This window comes from Phoxinus phoxinus, assembly GCF_949152265.1.
Source record: "Phoxinus phoxinus genome assembly, chromosome: 10".
In the NCBI taxonomy this organism is placed as follows: Eukaryota; Metazoa; Chordata; class Actinopteri; order Cypriniformes; family Leuciscidae; genus Phoxinus; species Phoxinus phoxinus.
In genome coordinates, this window is record NC_136885.1 from 2,700,051 (window position 1) to 2,719,891 (window position 19,841).

A 19,841-nucleotide genomic window follows, 5' to 3' on the forward strand; every position below is an offset into this window, starting at 1 on the left:
GATTTTGCATCCACACCCCTAATATGATCAAAGAAAAGTCAAACGCTGAGATTGTTATAATTGTTTAGATTTAATATAAAAGAACAGCTGTTTTGTATTTACAAACATTGAAAATACAAATATATTTCATTAAATAACCATTATTTCTCAAATAAAAACTCCCATCTGATTTGTAAAAAAAACAATTAGTTTCAATAATGGTTTGAAATGCTTTGAATTAAATGGCAACTACAAAATGTATGGACATAATTCTGCGGATACCTGGAAGAAACTAGGCATGTGAAATAAGGAGAGGAGTCCGTTATTGGGGTGATTTATCATGAATGTCTCTGTCAGAGGGCGTCAGGACCAAGAAATGCTGGAGAAACTCCTTCACTTTCCTTTTCTCTGTGAGATCTTGCTTTGTGGGCGACCGGAGCAACAGAACAGCGAAGATCGGGCCTGTAAACCAGAGACAGTCTCAGTCAAACGGGCAGTTCGTGACGTTTACACCGCTGCAGGAAACCTAGAAAATCAAAACCTCATGCTTTCTTTGTTCCTTCACCAAGTGCACATGAGCAAAGTTGTTAATGATGTTGTAATGACTAATAATAACAGTGAAATTACAGAATGCAAAGTCAGTGTGAGTTCTGCTTTCCACTGAAACTGGCCTGTGCTCTCAAAATCTGCAGACAAAAATACACAAAACAAGAAGTGAAAGCACACCGTCCACCGACCTAAAACCGAGGCGTCCAGCCGGTTGTGTGCCGCGTGCTTCAGCAGCTCTTGAAGGAAGGCCGTCAAATAGTTAAACACATTTCTATGGCACTGAGGTAGAATAGAAATGATCTGTGGACAGAAGGAGAAATGAAACGTTACACAACTATATTGATGATAAAGCAAAAGCTAGAGCATTTTCTGGTTTATTAAAAGTTTTACCGCCACTTTACCGCAGATATTATTATTTCATGCGAAGCTATTACAAACTAAATGAAAAATAATATCTGAAAAAGCCTAATAGGGGCACTTTATAACATTACATTAAACATTTCAACTTGACAAGACAGAACATCTCAAACACCTTCAGGTGAAACATCCGCAAAGTTTCAAATAGAGATCGACCGATAATCGGTTATACTGATATTTCTTCCGATATTTAAGCATTTTCCCAAAATCAGGTATCGGGATTGTAATATCGGATTCACAGATAAATGGCGGCATCTTGTAGGCGTTTTGATAATTGCGCGACAGCCATTAAATCCCCCTGTGGTCAATCATTTCATCCCTTAAAACTCTTCTTCAATCACCAAAATGTCACATTTAAACGTTTTTTTCTTGAAAAAAATTATTCATGCCTTAAAATATCTTGAATGTAACTCGACACCCTTTCCTCATTTAGTATGCGCGGTTCTATGAATATGCAAATGAGCCCCACCTCCACTCACTCAGAGATCCACTGGTTGACGATCACACGTTGATCTGATTGGTTACATATGGCGTTATTTTCCTGTCAAATGTCGAGAGCGCATTATTGTAGCGCGAAAGTACATTAATATAATGCGCGAGCGCGAATCTCTCTGCTCGCGCACGAAATATGATGCGCGAGCGCGAATATCTCTGCTCGCGCGCGGAATATAATGTACCGAGCGCGAATCCCGCGCGCGCGCTCTCAGATACACGCTGCTCTTGTAAGAATTTTCTCTGGGCTTGCTCAGAGAATATGCCTGCACTTAAAACCTGTTCAGTGCCATCGCGAATCTCTCCTCTTCGCTTAAAGTAAGCGTGTATGTGCTTGGACTGTGACCCGTGCGTTCGCGCATGCCTAAGTACTCTTCTCTTCCATTTCTTTCTCTTTGCTCTTGGCATAAAACGGCAACAACCAATCATAAATAGGCATCAACGGCTGACCAATGAAAACGCGACATCGTACATGGAATCTTACTGGTTGATATTGAACCGCACATGGAATAAGTTCAATCAAGACGAGCCGAGATGGATCCGCCGAATCGACGAGTTTTATTTGTTTTAATGTTAAATATGTCAAATGTATCTTAGAAATGTCTGGGAAGAGGGCGATTGGATTATTTTACATATAAATGACCTAGACTGTCAACCACATTGTTCACACTACAGGTGCCATGCCCATTGAAAGTGAGATTTTTGAGCCAAATAGATTTGAAAGCCGATTCCAAAAGGCAAAAATAATATTTTACGTCTGATAATTAACACATTGTCTCGTACAATCACACCAGTTATTAACCATTAAGTACGTAGCGAGATCAACTGCTAAATTCAAATCTGAACAAATATTTGGGGGGAATCTAAGATAAGACTGTATTTGAAGATACCTTTTCTAGACGTGTTCCCCGAACTATACCTTATTGTTGCTTAAAGGGAAAAATTAAAATTAAACCCAAAATTAAAATGATTAAAGTCATAATTTACTCCCACTCAAGTAGGCTAGTTTCAAACCAGTATGAATTTCTTTGATCTGTTGAACACAAAGGAATATATTTATACATATACATATAATAATGTAAGTAACTAACGTAAGTACCCCACCACCACGTAGCTACTACTAGTAGAATAGAACAAAATAGATATGTGTATGAAATATGACAAGCGCTATGATTGAGCGCCTTTGTCTCTGGTTCAGTGCAAAAGCACATTTGAATTTAGCAGTGAATCTTTGCAAGTTTGCATAATTTATTCTTTGCCATAGGCTAATCCTAATTGAACACTGGGTGTGTTAGCCTACAGCTTCAGAATTATATTCGTATATAGCCTATCACAGTGATAAGGTATCCTATAGGGTCCAGACCAACCTTACTAACGAATGTTAGTAAAATGTTATAAAGTTATACTTAAATAAGAACGTTTCGGGAAACACGTATTAACGTTAGATATAGCTATAGTTTAAGGTATAATTTAAAGAAGGTTTCGGGAAATCCAGCCCTGTAACATTTCCTTTTCAGATAACTTTAGAGTCTGGAGTACCAATTTTTACAAAAACATATTGTGCAGATAGACAGTCTAGGTCATTCATTTATATGTAAAGTAATCCAATCGCCCTCTTCCCAGACATTTCTAAGATACATTTGACATATTTAACATCAAAACAAATAAAACTCGTCGATTCGGCGGATCCATCTCGGCTCGTCTTGATTGAACTTATTCCATGTGCGGTTCAATATCAACCAGTAAGATTCCATGTACGATGTCGCGTTTTCATTGGTCAGCCGTTGAAGCCTATTTATGATTGGTTGTTGCCGTTTTATGCCAAGAGCAAAGAGAAAGAAATGGAAGAGAAGAGTACTTAGGCATGCGCGAACGCACGGGTCACAGTCCAAGCACATACACGCTTACTTTAAGCGAAGAGGAGAGATTCGCGATGGCACTGAACAGGTTTTAAGTGCAGGCATATTCTCTGAGCAAGCCCAGAGAAAATTCTTACAAGAGCAGCGTGTATCTGAGAGCGCGCGCGCGGGATTCGCGCTCGGTACATTATATTCCGCGCGCGAGCAGAGATATTCGCGCTCGCGCATCATATTTCGTGCGCGAGCAGAGAGATTCGCGCTCGCGCATTATATTAATGTACTTTCGCGCTACAATAATGCGCTCTCGACATTTGACAGGAAAATAACGCCATAGTTACAAGGTAGTGTGTGACGTCAGAAACACCAGCGATTTCAAGCCGTGTTTTTGAGACTGTCTTTGGTTCACTGCAGTTTTAAGCAGAAAATACTCAGCAATGCTGTCGACTTATGAACTTACACATGGTTTGTCTTAAAGCAGATTAATAACACCACATACACACATAAACAACATTAAAAGCTGGATTTACACCACAGGGGGACTTTAAAGCATCGTGTCTGAGGGGAGACGAGTCAACAGCGCTGTTCAACGGTAAAATAACTTCTTTAATTCATAAACTTTATTTAACATAACAGCCGTTAATCCACAAGTGAGATGTTGCATACATGCTTCACGTGTAATATAAACTTGGCGCTAAAAAACTAGAGACAAACTCGAGTCACGTGGTCTGTCAAGTCCTGTCCCGATAAAGACGTAACTTTACATGAATGAAATAAATCAGCCATGAATGAGTGCATGTTGGACATAAAAGCACTGCATGTTTGTTCCCCAACACACAAACCTTGTGAAACTACTTTAAAACAAAAGCTTATATTTATGAAGAGTTGATAGACTCCCCTGTCATTTATTTATGTTCTCCATTCGAAAACATTAGATTTTTTACGTTTATTTAGCTTGTAGTTAATATTAATGTTGTTGTTTGTTATAAATAAGAAAATGCAACTGGGATTATTAAAGGGTTAGTTCACCCAATAATGAAAATAATGTCATTAATGACTCACCCTCATGTCGTTCTAAGCCCGTACGACCTCCGTTCATCTTCGGAACACAGTTTAAGATATTTTAGATTTAGTCCGAGAGCTTTCTGTCCCTCCATTGAAGCTGTATATACAGTATACTGTCCATGTCCATAAAGGTAATAAACACATCATCAAAGTAGTCCATGTGACATCAGTGGGTTAGTTAGAAGTTTTTGAAGCATCGAAAATACATTTTTGTCCAAAAATAACACAAAATAAGACTTTATTCAGCATTGTATTCTCTCCTGGGTCTGTTGTGAATCTGCGTTCACGACTCCGCAGTGACGCCGCTGACGTAAGACGCTGATGACGTGTTATCTGGTGCGCCCGAGCTTCGTTTACAGTCTGAGGGAGACGCACGCTATATTCAAGCTATTCTACATTGTTTGCGTGGATATCATTTTTTTAATGGTGCGTAAATGTGCATGTCGCGGATGAGACACTTTTACAGCGTGCGTTTCCCTCAGTCTATAAATGAAGCTCGGGCGCACCAGATAACACGTCATCAGCGTCGTACGCCATCAGCGTAACTGTGAAGGATTGACAACAGACCCGGGAGAGAATACAATGCTGAATAAAGTCTTATTTTGTGTTATTTTTGGACCAAAAAGTATTTTCGATGCTTCAAAAACTTCTAACTAACCCACTGATGTCACATGGACTACTGTGATGATGTGTTTATTACCTTTATGGACATGGACAGTATACTGTATATACAGTTTCAATGGAGGGACAGAAATCTCTCGGACTAAATCTAAAATATCTTAAACTGTGTCCCGAAGATGAACGGAGGTCTTACGGGCTTAGAACGACATGAGGGCGAGTCATTAATGACATTATTTTCATTTTTGGGTGAACTAACCCTTTAAGATACACTGAAGTAGAGATGTTTTTATTATTATTATTCAGGCGGTTTAGACAGCCCGGTCTCACCCCAAAACGTCACATACTGACGCGTCTTGACCATTCGGCAACATACGACGAAAAAGGTACCCTTTAACGTCCATATGAGACGCAGACATAAGCGCACCAGCAGCGCCTTCTAGCGGTACCCTACCGCATACCTAAACCCAACCATTCCCGAATCGTCACATATGGACGTTAAAGGGTACCCTTTTCGTCGTATGTTGCCGAATGGTCAAGACGCGTCAGTATGTGACGTTTTGGGGTGAGACTGTGTTAGTTTAGAATGTTTTATTGTTTGGATCATTTTTACATGATATATTCGTTACTTGTTTGTTTACCCGATAAAAGCTTTGATATAAAAAAAGACACTTTAGTGACAGTGCATTATATTTTTTATGTGCACTCTTTCAGACTCTAATGTTACTAATATATACACACACACACACACACTATAGAACATATATAAATATATATATTTGATGTGCACTCTTTCAGACTCTAATGTAACTAATATACTGTACACACACACACACACACACACACACACACAGTATATATTCTAGAATGAGCTCATCCCGCAAATTAATTAATTATCATAGAGATTAAAGAGAGATTGTTGCTTAGGCACTTTCCCATTGCATTTCTATCTGGATAGTTTGGTCGGTCGTGGGCCTGTGTCTCGTCTGGTCACCCGTTGACAGCAACAGCTCAAACACCTGCCCTGTGTGTCCTCCCCCTGAGAGTGGTAAACTGTGACAGGACAAAGGCTTGAGCTTCGGGTGTACTGGGTTCATTCTGACGCCGGTGAACTCGAGGCGCTTCGTGTGCTTCGCCACTGCTCGACTGTAAAACTTCAGTTTTGAGATCTTCCACTTCCACATCATTTTTCTTACAGTATCATCATAAACGTCCAGTCGAACAGCATGTGTGTGAGAGTCAGAATAACACAGAGTACACACACACACACAAATATCTGCACTGGCTGCTGTCTGCGCTGATGTGTGTGAGAGTTAGAGTAACACAGAGTGAGGTCACACACACACACACACACACACACACACACCTGTCTGCACTGGCTGCTGTCGGCGCTGATGTCCAGGCACTGCCGGTAGGAGACACACACACACACACACACACACACACACACACACACACACACACACACACACACCTGTCTGCACTGGCTGCTGTCGGCGCTGATGTCCAGGCACTGCCGGTAGGAGACACACACACACACACACACACACACACACCTGTCTGCACTGGCTGCTGTCGGCGCTGATGTCCAGGCACTGCCGGTAGGAGACACACACACACACACACACACACACCTGTCTGCACTGGCTGCTGTCGGCGCTGATGTCCAGGCACTGCCGGTAGGAGACACACACACACACACACACACACACCTGTCTACACTGGCTGCTGTCGGCGCTGATGTCCAGGCACTGCTGGTAGGAGACACACACACACACACACACACACACACACACACACACACACACACACACACACACACACACACACACACACACACACACACACACACACCTGTCTGCACTGGCTGCTGTCGGCGCTGATGTCCAGGCACTGCCGGTAGGAGACACACACACACACACACACACCTGTCTGCACTGGCTGCTGTCGGCGCTGATGTCCAGGCACTGCCGGTAGGAGACACACACACACACACACACACACACACACACACACACACACCTGTCTGCACTGGCTGCTGTCGGCGCTGATGTCCAGGCACTGCCGGTAGAAGGACACACACACACACACACACACACACACACACACACACCTGTCTGCACTGGCTGCTGTCGGCGCTGATGTCCAGGCACTGCCGGTAGGAGACACACACACACACACACACACACACACACACACACACACACACCTGTCTGCACTGGCTGCTGTCGGCGCTGATGTCCAGGCACTGCCGGTAGAAGGACACACACACACACACACACCTGTCTGCACTGGCTGCTGTCGGCGCTGATGTCCAGGCACTGCTGGTAGAAGACACACACACACACACACAAACACACACACACACACACACACACCTGTCTGCACTGGCTGCTGTCGGCACTGATGTCCAGGCACTGCTGGTAGAAGACACACACACACACACACACACACACACACACCTGTCTGCACTGGCTGCTGTCGGCGCTGATGTCCAGGCACTGCTGGTAGAAGACACACACACACACACACACACACACACACACACACACACACACACACACCTGTCTGCACTGGCTGCTGTCGGCGCTGATGTCCAGGCACTGCTGGTAGAAGGAGAAGGGGAGCACGGGTTCGGGAAGAGCGTCGAGGAACAGCAGCAGGGCTTCGGCCACGGAGTGATTACTGCCCGCTGACAGCGTCAGGTCAAGGGTCATTATCAGCATCGTCGACTACAGCAGATCACCTTCACCAGTGGCTCATTTGTAAGATAAAAGCTTCTGCTACATAACTGCATGTAATGTAGTTTCAGACATAATATATGTTTAGGCCTATAAAAACTAAAATAGGCAAAAAAAGTTAAAAACTGCTTAAAATAATTGTATTTTTTATTAATTTGGTCACAAAACCACCTGATTTTAGAAGTTGACAATAATAAAAAAAAATTAAGTGACTCTAATATGGTTTTTGGGATATTCCCCTTCATGTAGTGTGTAATAGAGCAGATATGATAACGAGCGTTTGCTTTCTGACCAATCACAGCAGACTGGGCCATCTGACCAATCAGAGCAGAGCAGCTCTCAGAGAGGCGGGGTTTAGAGAGACTGAATCTTTATCGGAGCGTTTCAGACACTGAGAGAAAACAACTAATGCTCTAGTGGATATTATGAGAAAAATAAAGTGTTTATGACCGTGGATGCATGTAAACGTGTTGTAGAAGACCTTAGGAATCTTTAAAATAGCATAATACGGCACTTTAATGTGACGGTAAAAAATTTTTACATTATATTTTTGTTTTTATTCTGCTCTTGCAATGTGAAAAAGAACATGGTCACCCATACAGTACGAGTATCCCATGCATTATTTATTCCATTGGACTACACTTGGAATATGTCCTTTTTTCACCTGGGCTGTTCGTGCAGTGGCAAAAAGAAGAAAAACATTTTAATATCTGGAATTATCCAGAAATACAGGAGACGTTCAGTCCGAGTCAGTTCAGACCACACACATTATACAGTGAGTGTGTGAAAGGATACGGAGAGTGTCCAAGCTGCCCGTGTCCAAACAATCCCGAATCTCCTCAAACTCACTGCGCAGGCCGGGCTGCTGGAACAGGTCTTCCTGAAACACACACACACACACACATCACAACTTCATCAGGTCTTCCTGAAACACACACACACACACACATCACAACTTCATCAGGTCTTCCTGAAACACACACACACACACACACACACACATCACAACTTCATCAGGTCTTCCTGTAACACACACACACACACATCACAACTTCATCAGGTCTTCCTGAAACACACACACACACATCACAACTTCATCAGGTCTTCCTGAAACACACACACACACACACATCACAACTTCATCAGGTCTTCCTGAAACACACACACACACACACACACACACACACACATCACAGCTTCATCAGGTCTTCCTGTAACACACACACACACACACACACATCACAACTTCATCAGGTCTTCCTGTAACACACACACACACACACATCACAACTTCATCAGGTCTTCCTGAAACACACACACACACACATCACAACTTCATCAGGTCTTCCTGAAACACACACACACACACACATCACCACAACTTCATCAGGTCTTCCTGAAACACACACACACACACACATCACCACAACTTCATCAGGTCTTCCTGAAACACACACACACACACACATCACAACTTCATCAGGTCTTCCTGAAACACACACACACACACACACACACACACACACATCACAACTTCATCAGGTCTTCCTGTAACACACACACACACACACACCACAACTTCATCAGGTCTTCCTGAAACACACACACACACACACACACACATCACAACTTCATCAGGTCTTCCTGTAACACACACACACACATCACCACAACTTCATCAGGTCTTCCTGAAACACACACACACACACACACACACACACACATCACCACAACTTCATCAGGTCTTCCTGTAACACACACACACACATACACACACACACACACATCACAACTTCATCAGGTCTTCCTGTAACACACACACACACATCACCACAACTTCATCAGGTCTTCCTGAAACACACACACACACACACACACACATCACCACAACTTCATCAGGTCTTCCTGTAACACACACACACACACACACACACACATCACAACTTCATCAGGTCTTCCTGTAACACACACACACACATCACCACAACTTCATCAGGTCTTCCTGAAACACACACACACACACACACACACACACACACACACATCACCACAACTTCATCAGGTCTTCCTGTAACACACACACACACATACACACACACACACACATCACAACTTCATCAGGTCTTCCTGTAACACACACACACACATCACCACAACTTCATCAGGTCTTCCTGAAACACACACACACACACACACACACATCACCACAACTTCATCAGGTCTTCCTGTAACACACACACACACACACACACACATCACAACTTCATCAGGTCTTCCTGTAACACACACACACACCCACACACACCCACACACACACACCCACACACACCCACACACACACACACACACACACACACACACACACACACATCAGCTTTCACAGTCCTTGCATGAACTCCAGGCATTGTCCTTTAAAGTTTCATTTACAATCCGGCCGGCCGGTCACATGAGTAATACAGTCAGCCGTCTCTCAACAACACAGGAGGATTTGGGGAATGTTAAACTCTTGTTCCTGAAACAACTCCCAAGGCAAGCGCTGGACAGATTCCTGCTGTAGTGTTGGCGTTACTATGGAGAGGAGCTCAATGGGAGACCATAACAAAGACAGACAGCACAGAATCACACCAGCACAGTGTGCATGTCTTTACACCGGGTGAGAGACGAGTCTGAGCCAGTCCTGACCTGCTTTTTAGCATAACGGAAGAGGTGGTCCACCATCATCCACAACTCCTTGGGGATTTCTTGAGGTTTATCCGTCTCTGGGTCACTCGTCTGGCTTTTTGACTTCATACTCTGATACAACACACAAAAAATATGAGGCAAATTAATTATTCCCAGATAATTATGGCTTTTAACCAAGTTTATGATAATAGAACATTTAAATACGGTCCAGAAATGTCTCCATTGGCTGATTGCAAAAGAGCTTTTAAATCTAAACTTAGAGATCATCGAACTGATCAAAAGAAAAGACAATTGTAGTTTTACAAAAGTTTCCATTTCAAAGAAAAGCTGTTCTTTTTTTAACCTTGTGTTCATTAAATGATCCTGAAAAATAAAATGTCTGATGGCTTCCACAAAAATATGAATTGATTGGCTCACTCTCTCTCTCTCCTCCATCATGAGTGGACACGCCCTCTACTGCTGATTGGCTCACTCTCTCTCCTCCCCCATCATGAGTGGACACGCCCCCTACTGCTGATTGCCTCTCTCTCTCTCCTCCCCCATCAAGAGTGGACACGCCCCCTACTGCTGATTGGCTCACTCTCTCTCTCCTCCATCATGAGTGGACACGCCCCCTACTGCTGATTGCCTCTCTCTCTCTCCTCCCCCATCAAGAGTGGACACGCCCCCTACTGCTGATTGGCTCTCTCTCTCTCCTCCTCCAACATGAGTGGACACGCCCCCTACTGCTGATTGCCTCTCTCTCTCTCTCTCTCTCTCTCTCTCTCTCTCTCTCTCTCTCTCTCTCTCCTCCATCATGAGTGGACACGCCCCCTACTGCTGATTGGCTCTCTCTCTCTCCTCCTCCAACATGAGTGGACACGCCCCCTACTGCTGATTGCCTCTCTCTCTCTCTCTCTCTCTCTCTCTCTCTCTCTCTCTCTCTCTCTCTCTCCTCCATCATGAGTGGACACGCCCCCTACTGCTGATTGGCTCTCTCTCTCTCCTCCTCCATCATGAGTGGACACGCCCCCTACTGCTGATTGGCTCACTCTCTCTCTCCTCCATCATGAGTGGACACGCCCCCTACTGCTGATTGCCTCTCTCTCTCTCCTCCCCCATCAAGAGTGGACACGCCCCCTACTGCTGATTGGCTCTCTCTCTCTCCTCCTCCATCATCAAGAGTGGACACGCCCCCTACTGCTGATTGGCTCTCTCTCTCTCCTCCTCCAACATGAGTGGACACGCCCCCTACTGCTGATTGGCTCACTCTCTCTCTCCTCCATCATGAGTGGACACGCCCCCTACTGCTGATTGCCTCTCTCTCTCTCCTCCCCCATCAAGAGTGGACACGCCCCCTACTGCTGATTGGCTCTCTCTCTCTTCTCCATCATGAGTGGACACGCCCCCTACTGCTGATTGCCTCTCTCTCTCTCCTCCCCCATCAAGAGTGGACACGCCCCCTACTGCTGATTGGCTCTCTCTCTCTCCTCCTCCAACATGAGTGGACACGCCCCCTACTGCTGATTGCCTCTCTCTCTCTCTCTCTCTCTCTCTCTCTCTCCTCCATCATGAGTGGACACGCCCCCTACTGCTGATTGCCTCTCTCTCTCTCCTCCCCCATCAAGAGTGGACACGCCCCCTACTGCTGATTGGCTCTCTCTCTCTTCTCCATCATGAGTGGACACGCCCCCTACTGCTGATTGCCTCTCTCTCTCTCCTCCCCCATCAAGAGTGGACACGCCCCCTACTGCTGATTGGCTCTCTCTCTCTCCTCCTCCAACATGAGTGGACACGCCCCCTACTGCTGATTGCCTCTCTCTCTCTCTCTCTCTCTCTCTCTCTCTCCTCCATCATGAGTGGACACGCCCCCTACTGCTGATTGGCTCTCTCTCTCTCCTCCATCATGAGTGGACACGCCCCCTACTGCTGATTGGCTCACTCTCTCTCTCCTCCATCATGAGTGGACACGCCCCCTACTGCTGATTGCCTCTCTCTCTCTCCTCCCCCATCAAGAGTGGACACGCCCCCTACTGCTGATTGGCTCTCTCTCTCTTCTCCATCATGAGTGGACACGCCCCCTACTGCTGATTGCCTCTCTCTCTCTCCTCCCCCATCAAGAGTGGACACGCCCCCTACTGCTGATTGGCTCTCTCTCTCTCCTCCTCCATCATGAGTGGACACGCCCCCTACTGCTGATTGCCTCTCTCTCTCTCTCTCTCTCTCTCTCTCTCTCCTCCATCATGAGTGGACATGCCCCCTACTGCTGATTGGCTCTCTCTCTCTCCTCCTCCATCATGAGTGGACACGCCCCCTACTGCTGATTGCCTCTCTCTCTCTCTCTCTCTCCTCCATCATGAGTGGACACGCCCCCTACTGCTGATTGGCTCACTCTCTCCTCCATCATGAGTGGACACGCCCCCTACTGCTGATTGCCTCTCTCTCTCTCCTCCTCCATCATGAGTGGACACACCCCCTACTGCTGATTGGCTCTCTCTCTCTCCTCCTCCATCATGAGTGGACACGCCCCCTACTGCTGATTGGCTCACTCTCTCTCTCTCTCTCTCCTCCATCATGAGTGGTCACGCCCCCTACTGCTGATTGGCTCACTCTCTCTCTCTCCTCCATCATGAGTGGACACGCCCCCTACTGCTGATTGGCTCTCTCTCTCTCTCCTCCATCATGAGTGGTCACGCCCCCTACTGCTGATTGGCTCACTCTCTCTCTCTCCTCCATCATGAGTGGACACGCCCCCTACTGCTGATTGGCTCTCTCTCTCTCTCCTCCATCATGAGTGGTCACGCCCCCTACTGCTGATTGCCTCTCTCTCTCTCTCTCCTCCATCATGAGTGGACACGCCCCCTACTGCTGATTGTCTCTCTCTCTCTCTCTCTCTCTCTCTCTCTCTCTCTCCTCCATCATGAGTGGACACACCCCCTACTGCTGATTGGCTCACTCTCTCTCTCTCTCTCTCTCCTCCATCATGAGTGGTCACGCCCCCTACTGCTGATTGGCTCTCTCTCTCTCTCTCTCCTCCATCATGAGTGGACACGCCCCCTACTGCTGATTGCCTCTCTCTCTCTCTCTCTCTCCTCCTCCATCATGAGTGGACACGCCCCCTACTGCTGATTGGCTCTCTCTCTCTCTCTCTCTCCTCCATCATGAGTGGACACGCCCCCTACTGCTGATTGGCTCTCTCTCTCTCTCTCTCTCTCTCTCTCTCTCTCTCTCTCTCTCTCTCTCTCTCTCTCTCTCTCTCCTCCATCATGAGTGGTCACGCCCCCTATTGCTGATTGGCAAATGCATGGTTCGAAACTATAGTGGTTTGTGGATCAGTCAGAAAGAGTGTGTCTCTCACCAGCTCTCTGACGGTGTCGAGCGGCATCTCCTGGATGGGTTCCCTCAGCAGACACAGTGTGGCGAGCGACGAGCCGAAGCAGCTGGGCAGGTACGAGCCCGTGATGGAGATGAAGTAATCTTTCCCCCTCTCCAGGTGCAGGACCAGTATGTCCTCGAGCTGCTGCTGGCCTGAGTTCAGCTCCGGGGCCGTAGAGCGGTTCACAAACACCTCCAGGTCGATGTCCACACTGCCACCTACACACACACCACAGAGACATCAGAGGAGACGACATTTAGCTCTGCATTGGGGGAGGTGAAAGCAACTTAAGTTTTGATTGTAAAATATCGAGTGCACAATAGGGCTAGTTAACCCTGGGTCATCCTAAACTCCTTGGTTATCTTCATGTTTCACACTGCTCATAATTTACCCGGGGTTAACAATTGATCCTTGGTATTCATAAACTGCCATTTCACGCTGTACCTTCCTAAACTTTGGGTTAACGTCCACATTTGTGGCGTCAGCGTCACTGATTGAACGACCGCACCCTCCAATACGTGTACATAAAGGCTCTAGCGTTGCACATCCAAAAGCAGATTCACTCAGTAAGGAAACACCGCTGTGTGTGGCTTTGTTTTGAACTATTTTTGTTGGCGAAATGGAGCAAAACCAGGCAATATGGTGTCTAAAATGTAAGTCACTTAATATGAACTTCTTGTTTATTAAACTTGTATAACATCAAAATCACATGTGTTATGCTGATATTTGGAGAAAACTGCACTCTTGTGATATTTATTACTAAATGACATAAATAAAGACTTAATCATGCAGTGAAAGCGTGCACCCGCACTAGTCTAATCTACAAGACTACATCACGTAGAGTATGCATGCACTCTCTTGTCCCCCTTCCATATGTGAAGCGCTTTGAGGTCCCAGAAAAAGCGCTATATAAATGTAACAAATTATTATTATTATGGGTGTGTGCATGCGTGTAATTTGCATGGGGGTTACGGGTTATATAACCCCCCCCCAATATCATCACATCATTCAAATTAAAATAAATATGAAATATTCATAATGAATACTTTTCTTTTTAATTCCTTTATTTATTGACCATACACTCAAAACAAAGACACATTTAAATGTAAGCCTTACTTAACCTTTTCACACGTAAGATTAAAAGTTTTTCAAGAGGACCGTTATTGATCGTAGTATCACTTTATGGTTTATGGTTCCCATGGAGACGCGTCATTCATTGCTTGTCACACCGCAGCCACCGCTGAATGACTGATTATCTGTTTATATTTCCTTTTTCATTCAAAATTTCACAAATGTGTTAGCTATAGCAGGATATATCTTATATTCCGATTGTCAAATATGTGCAAGTGGATGTGTTTTGTTGTTCAAACACCTTTATAACGATCGCGTTAGTTAAGCTATATGCGCAACGTATTTTAGGTAACATTACCTACTTTTTTTTTTTTTACGTTAAGTAGCCTAAATCAGTAAAAGTATCACAATGTATTTCTAATACAGCAACAGAAAATTAGCATGTTACCTTTTACACAAGAAAATTATTCAATAAATAATAAATTAATAAATATGCCGCAAGTTTAACCCCCCCAATGGTAGACCCAAAGTTACGCCCTTGGGTGTGTGTGTGGGATAGGCTGTACTCGATAATGTCAAATCGCACATCGTTAAAACAACAATTACAAAATGATTGCAGATGATATATAATCGCACACCCCTATTCAGTTCACATAGAAAAAACAAAAAAATTCAAAGAAAAATTGCTAAAACTTTACCAAAAACTTATTTTATTGACTTCGGGACTCAGAGCAACAGCTCATTTGCTCCACATAGAGCTGCTGTATAAGGCCATCTGGTCATGAAATATCATGTTATATTATTATTTTTCCACAAGAGGTCGGCAAAGACACCCAATATAAGATATTTAAAGCTGAATTAAAAGGGTTATGCATGAAATTGTGAGTTATTTTGAATTTAAGTTGAAAGAATGTGAGGAATGTGCTTAAATTACAAAATTACTATTTATTTATTATTGATTGATTAAATCTAGTAATTTAAAGGTAAATCAAATAAAAAATGACAAAAAACAAACAAATATATATATATATATATATATATATATATATATAAATATAAATAAATATAGCTGCAAGCAGCGATTACGGGCCCAAGCCGGTGGCACCGCCACCCTGGTGCCTTTAGTTACACTAAAGGCACCGGGCTGGCGCTGCCACCGGCTTGGGCCCTCCATCGCTGCTTGCAGCTATATTTATTTATATTTATATATATATATATATATATATATATATATATATATATATAAAAAGCCGCCACCCCGTTGCCTTTCGGGTTCCTGTGCACGACGGGCAATAACGTAACCCCGCTTTGACTGTCGAGAAGAAGTCTGCTTTAAAGCTTGCATCAGTGTGAGTCTTTCTGCTCCCCTCCAAACACACACAGAAAAGGGGGGGGGGGGCTGTCTTTGTGTGTGCCCTCCCTCCCTCCCTCCCCACACACACACACACACACACACACACACACACACACACACACACACACACACAGAGAATGGCAGGGGGAACTCTGTCAGAGAGAGACAAAACCACATTCAAACCAAAATATCTGACTTCCTGTTGGTCGGAGCTTATGACTGTAAATGAGAAAGTTGTCCGGATCGATAAGCATAATATACAGACCGAGTTTTGTGACTGTAGGTAAAAATAACCCCCCCACTTTAGTCAAAAGTATCTTGAAAGTAACACACTTCCTGCTGCCAGTTGGTGGCGCTATAACTTTGACTCACAATAGTCACATCCATGTGATCGCCCTCTTACAACAAACACACTGCTGAAGTTTCATCAAGATCAATAAATGTATGAAGACGTTATAACACATTGTGTTTTTCTTTTCTCGCCATAACTTCGTTTCCTCGCCACGGCCAAACCGTTCGAGATATCAAAAATCCGTCCGCAATTTAGCGTCCTCAATGTCTTGACTTCATGCTGACCGAGTTTGGTGGCGATAGGATAATTTTTCTTGGAGGAGTATATCAAATTCCAGGGGCATGCATTTTCATACAGCCCATGATAGCCGACTTCCTGTTGGACTGGCGTAAAACTTAGAGCACGAAAGTTGTTCGGCCCGATTAAATCTATATGTGTACCGAGTTTCATATTATTACATGCAAACGTGTTTGATATATGGACCAAGTTTTTCGGACCACGTTCAAGGGGGCGCTGTTGAGCTCCCCTGCCACGCCTGGGTACCAGCTTCAGCCCAGCCCTGATGGCCGCAGGTTCTGACCTGTGTGCAAAGTTTCAAGAGTTTTCGAGCACGTTAAGGGCCCCAAAAGTGCCCGAGAAGTCCCACACAGCAGAGAAAGGGTTAAAATAAAGCCCCCCTCCTCTCTCACACACACAGACACTGAGAGAGACTGGCAAAATTCCCATCAAATCACATTCAAACCAAAATATCTGACTTCCTGTTGGTCGGAGCTAATGACTGTAAATTAGAAAGTTGTCCGGCTCGGGGAGATAAATATAAATACCGATTTTTTGTTACTGTAGGTAAAACTAATACCCCATTTTTGACTAAAGGTGGCGCTACTGAGCCCCTTACCACGCCCGTTTCTGAAACTTCACACATGCCTAGTACCTAATAAATCTGATATGCATGTTGAGTTTCATGCAATTTGAAGCATGTTAAGAGCCTCAAATGCACCCAAAAAGAATATAAAAGTTTAAAGCGTTGCCATGGCAACAGTATTTAAGATATTAATAATTCTTTCACAGGTCTACATCTGCCGTGTGTTTACATTATACACATAAAGTTTGAAGCAAATCGGGTAAAAATAAGAGGGTGAATTCAAAGCATTTTGAAAGTGACACACTTCCTGCTGCCAGTTGGTGGCGCTATAACTTTGACTCACAATAGTCACATCCATGTGATCGGCCTCTTACAACGAACACACTGCTGAAGTTTCATCAAGATCAATTAATGTATGAGGATGTTATAACACACTTCCTGTTTCCAATATTCGCCATAAATTCGTTTCCTCGCCACGGCCAAACCGTTCGAGATATCAAAAATCCCCTCGCAATTTATCATCCTCCATGTCTTGACTTCATGCACACCGAGTTTCGTGGTGATTGGTTGAATCGTCTAGGAGGAGTATTTTAAATTCCATTGCATGTGTTTTTTAAACTACGCCAAATAGCCGACTTCCTGTTGGGCTGGGGTAAAAAGTCAGAGCACGAAGGATATATGAACCGATGAGATCTATAAGTGTACCGAGTTTCATATTATTACACGCAAGCGTGTTTGATTTATGGACCAAGTTTTCGGACCGCGTTCCAGGGGGCGCTGTCGAGCCCTCCTGCCACGCCCGGGTACCAGCTTCAGTCCGGCTCTAATGGCCGCGGGTTCTGACATTTGTGCAAAGTTTCAAGAGTTTTTGAGCACGTTAAGGGCCCCAAAAGTGCCCAAAAGGTAGTAATATAATAATAGTTAAGAAGAATAATCCTTTGGAAAACAATAGGGCCTTCGCCTTTTCAAGGCTTGGGCCCTAAAAATTGCATTCATTTTTTTTTAATCAAAATGAATTAAAATAAGTTTTCTGGACAAGAAATAATTTTAGGGCTTCGGATTTGTTACGGGACGCGAGGGAAGGATCAAGTGTGTTCTGATTGGCAGTCGCTTCAGCATTTTAATGCAAGCGAGGAGAGAAAAATAACTTGGTGTTGAAACTTCTTGTGTCACACCTGCTTGTGTTAGGAAACTTAGTCAGTGAAATAACTGATGACATTAGCTAACACAAGAGGGTGTGAAACAATGCTAGTCAATCTCAATAAAACAGAAACTGCTCGATGTTTTAGAATTGCTACATAGATATATTCACAGTGGGTGAATATACAGTCAAACCAAAATGTGTTCAGACACCTTCAACACTTCTCACATTATCTGTAATACTGTATTGATCTGTCCAACTATAACACATTTTTGGTTAAAAAAAGATGAGGATGAAAGAGGAAGGGGGAGATGCTGGATGACAGGATTTAGTTTGAATAAGAAATTAATGTATGAAATCTAAATTTTAATATATATATATATACATAAGCTGTGACGTAGTTAATCTGGTTCATTTCTTCTTCTTTTTCTGGCTAGTAGAAGTTCTCAATGGCCGGCAACTTAAACATTTGTGATGCGATCTGGGAAAACCCATCACATGGGTGAAATTTGAACTATTACAGGTTTGATATCATATTAAAGGCAAGCTGGCTACAAGCCCTTTCCAAATCTGTTTGTGGGTAACAAAAGTTATGTTTGAATAACTTCGATATCTGAAGTCGGCTGAATTTTGAAACGGTCACGTCCTGCTAGCGGGACAATTGGCACTGTTTTTAAAAGTTTTTAATTGCCTTTTTTCATATCACATATTTTAGAAATCATCATAGATTAGGTATCATTCGAAAGCTTACGAACTCAAAATTCATCCTGTGAAAACCGTTTAGAAGTTGGACGATTGAGAGGCGAGCAAGATCTTTTATGCCGAGTTCACACTCCAGGATTTTAAGCCCGATTTGCAAATCGTTGAGCTCGCCGACAGGTCGGGTTGTTATCGCGTCGCCGAGCCCAGAAAAATATCTAGCATGCTAGATATCTGGAGCTGTCGCACGACTCAACCACATGTGATGTCATGATCTACAGCCAATCAGAGCAAGGCATGGGTTGAGGTCACCGGGAAAATACCATATACTGTCAATAGAAAATATGCGGGGTTTTTTTCAGAGCAAATCATCGCGGAAACAGTTTGCAGCACTAATTTCTGTCTGACGTCCATATTCAAACAAAGACTCGCGTGTTGTGTACTTGTGTTCTTCTTCGCTGGGTAGTGGCGCGCGTGCTGTATTGCGTCATTTCCGGTTCGTTTATCGCGTGATTTCTTCGTGATAAAACGTGGTTTGTAGACAAGATAGAATCGTTGGCTGACAGAGTTGTTGTCACCTCGTGTAGTGCGTTACCTCCTGTTGCGGATCAATCACGTTGTGTCGTGTGTGTGAACAGCTCAACAACTTGAACACTCCTGATTTCACA

The 19,841-nt window shown here is 44.1% G+C and overlaps 1 protein-coding gene across 6 annotated transcripts in view; it reads right to left on the minus strand.

Moving 5' to 3' along the window:
• Positions 1–50: 50 nt before the first annotated feature.
• The window catches only part of inpp5b (inositol polyphosphate-5-phosphatase B), a 59,564-nt gene continuing 39,773 nt past the window's right edge, over positions 51–19,841 (minus strand). For 5 of the 6 annotated variants that reach the window (XM_079624576.1, XM_079624577.1, XM_079624578.1 and 2 more), the window contains 6 exons: positions 13,737–13,972; positions 10,400–10,510; positions 8,513–8,597; positions 7,541–7,668; positions 717–828; positions 51–441 (listed from right to left, as the gene is read on the minus strand). In XM_079624576.1, the coding sequence (XP_079480702.1) occupies positions 302–441; positions 717–828; positions 7,541–7,668; positions 8,513–8,597; positions 10,400–10,510; positions 13,737–13,972 (812 nt within the window). In that variant the 3' untranslated portion in view covers positions 51–301. Of the gene's footprint in view, positions 442–716; positions 829–7,540; positions 7,669–8,512; positions 8,598–10,014; positions 10,286–10,399; positions 10,511–13,736; positions 13,973–19,841 lie in introns of those variants that run through there. The other variant, XM_079624580.1, reaches the window with a different exon arrangement.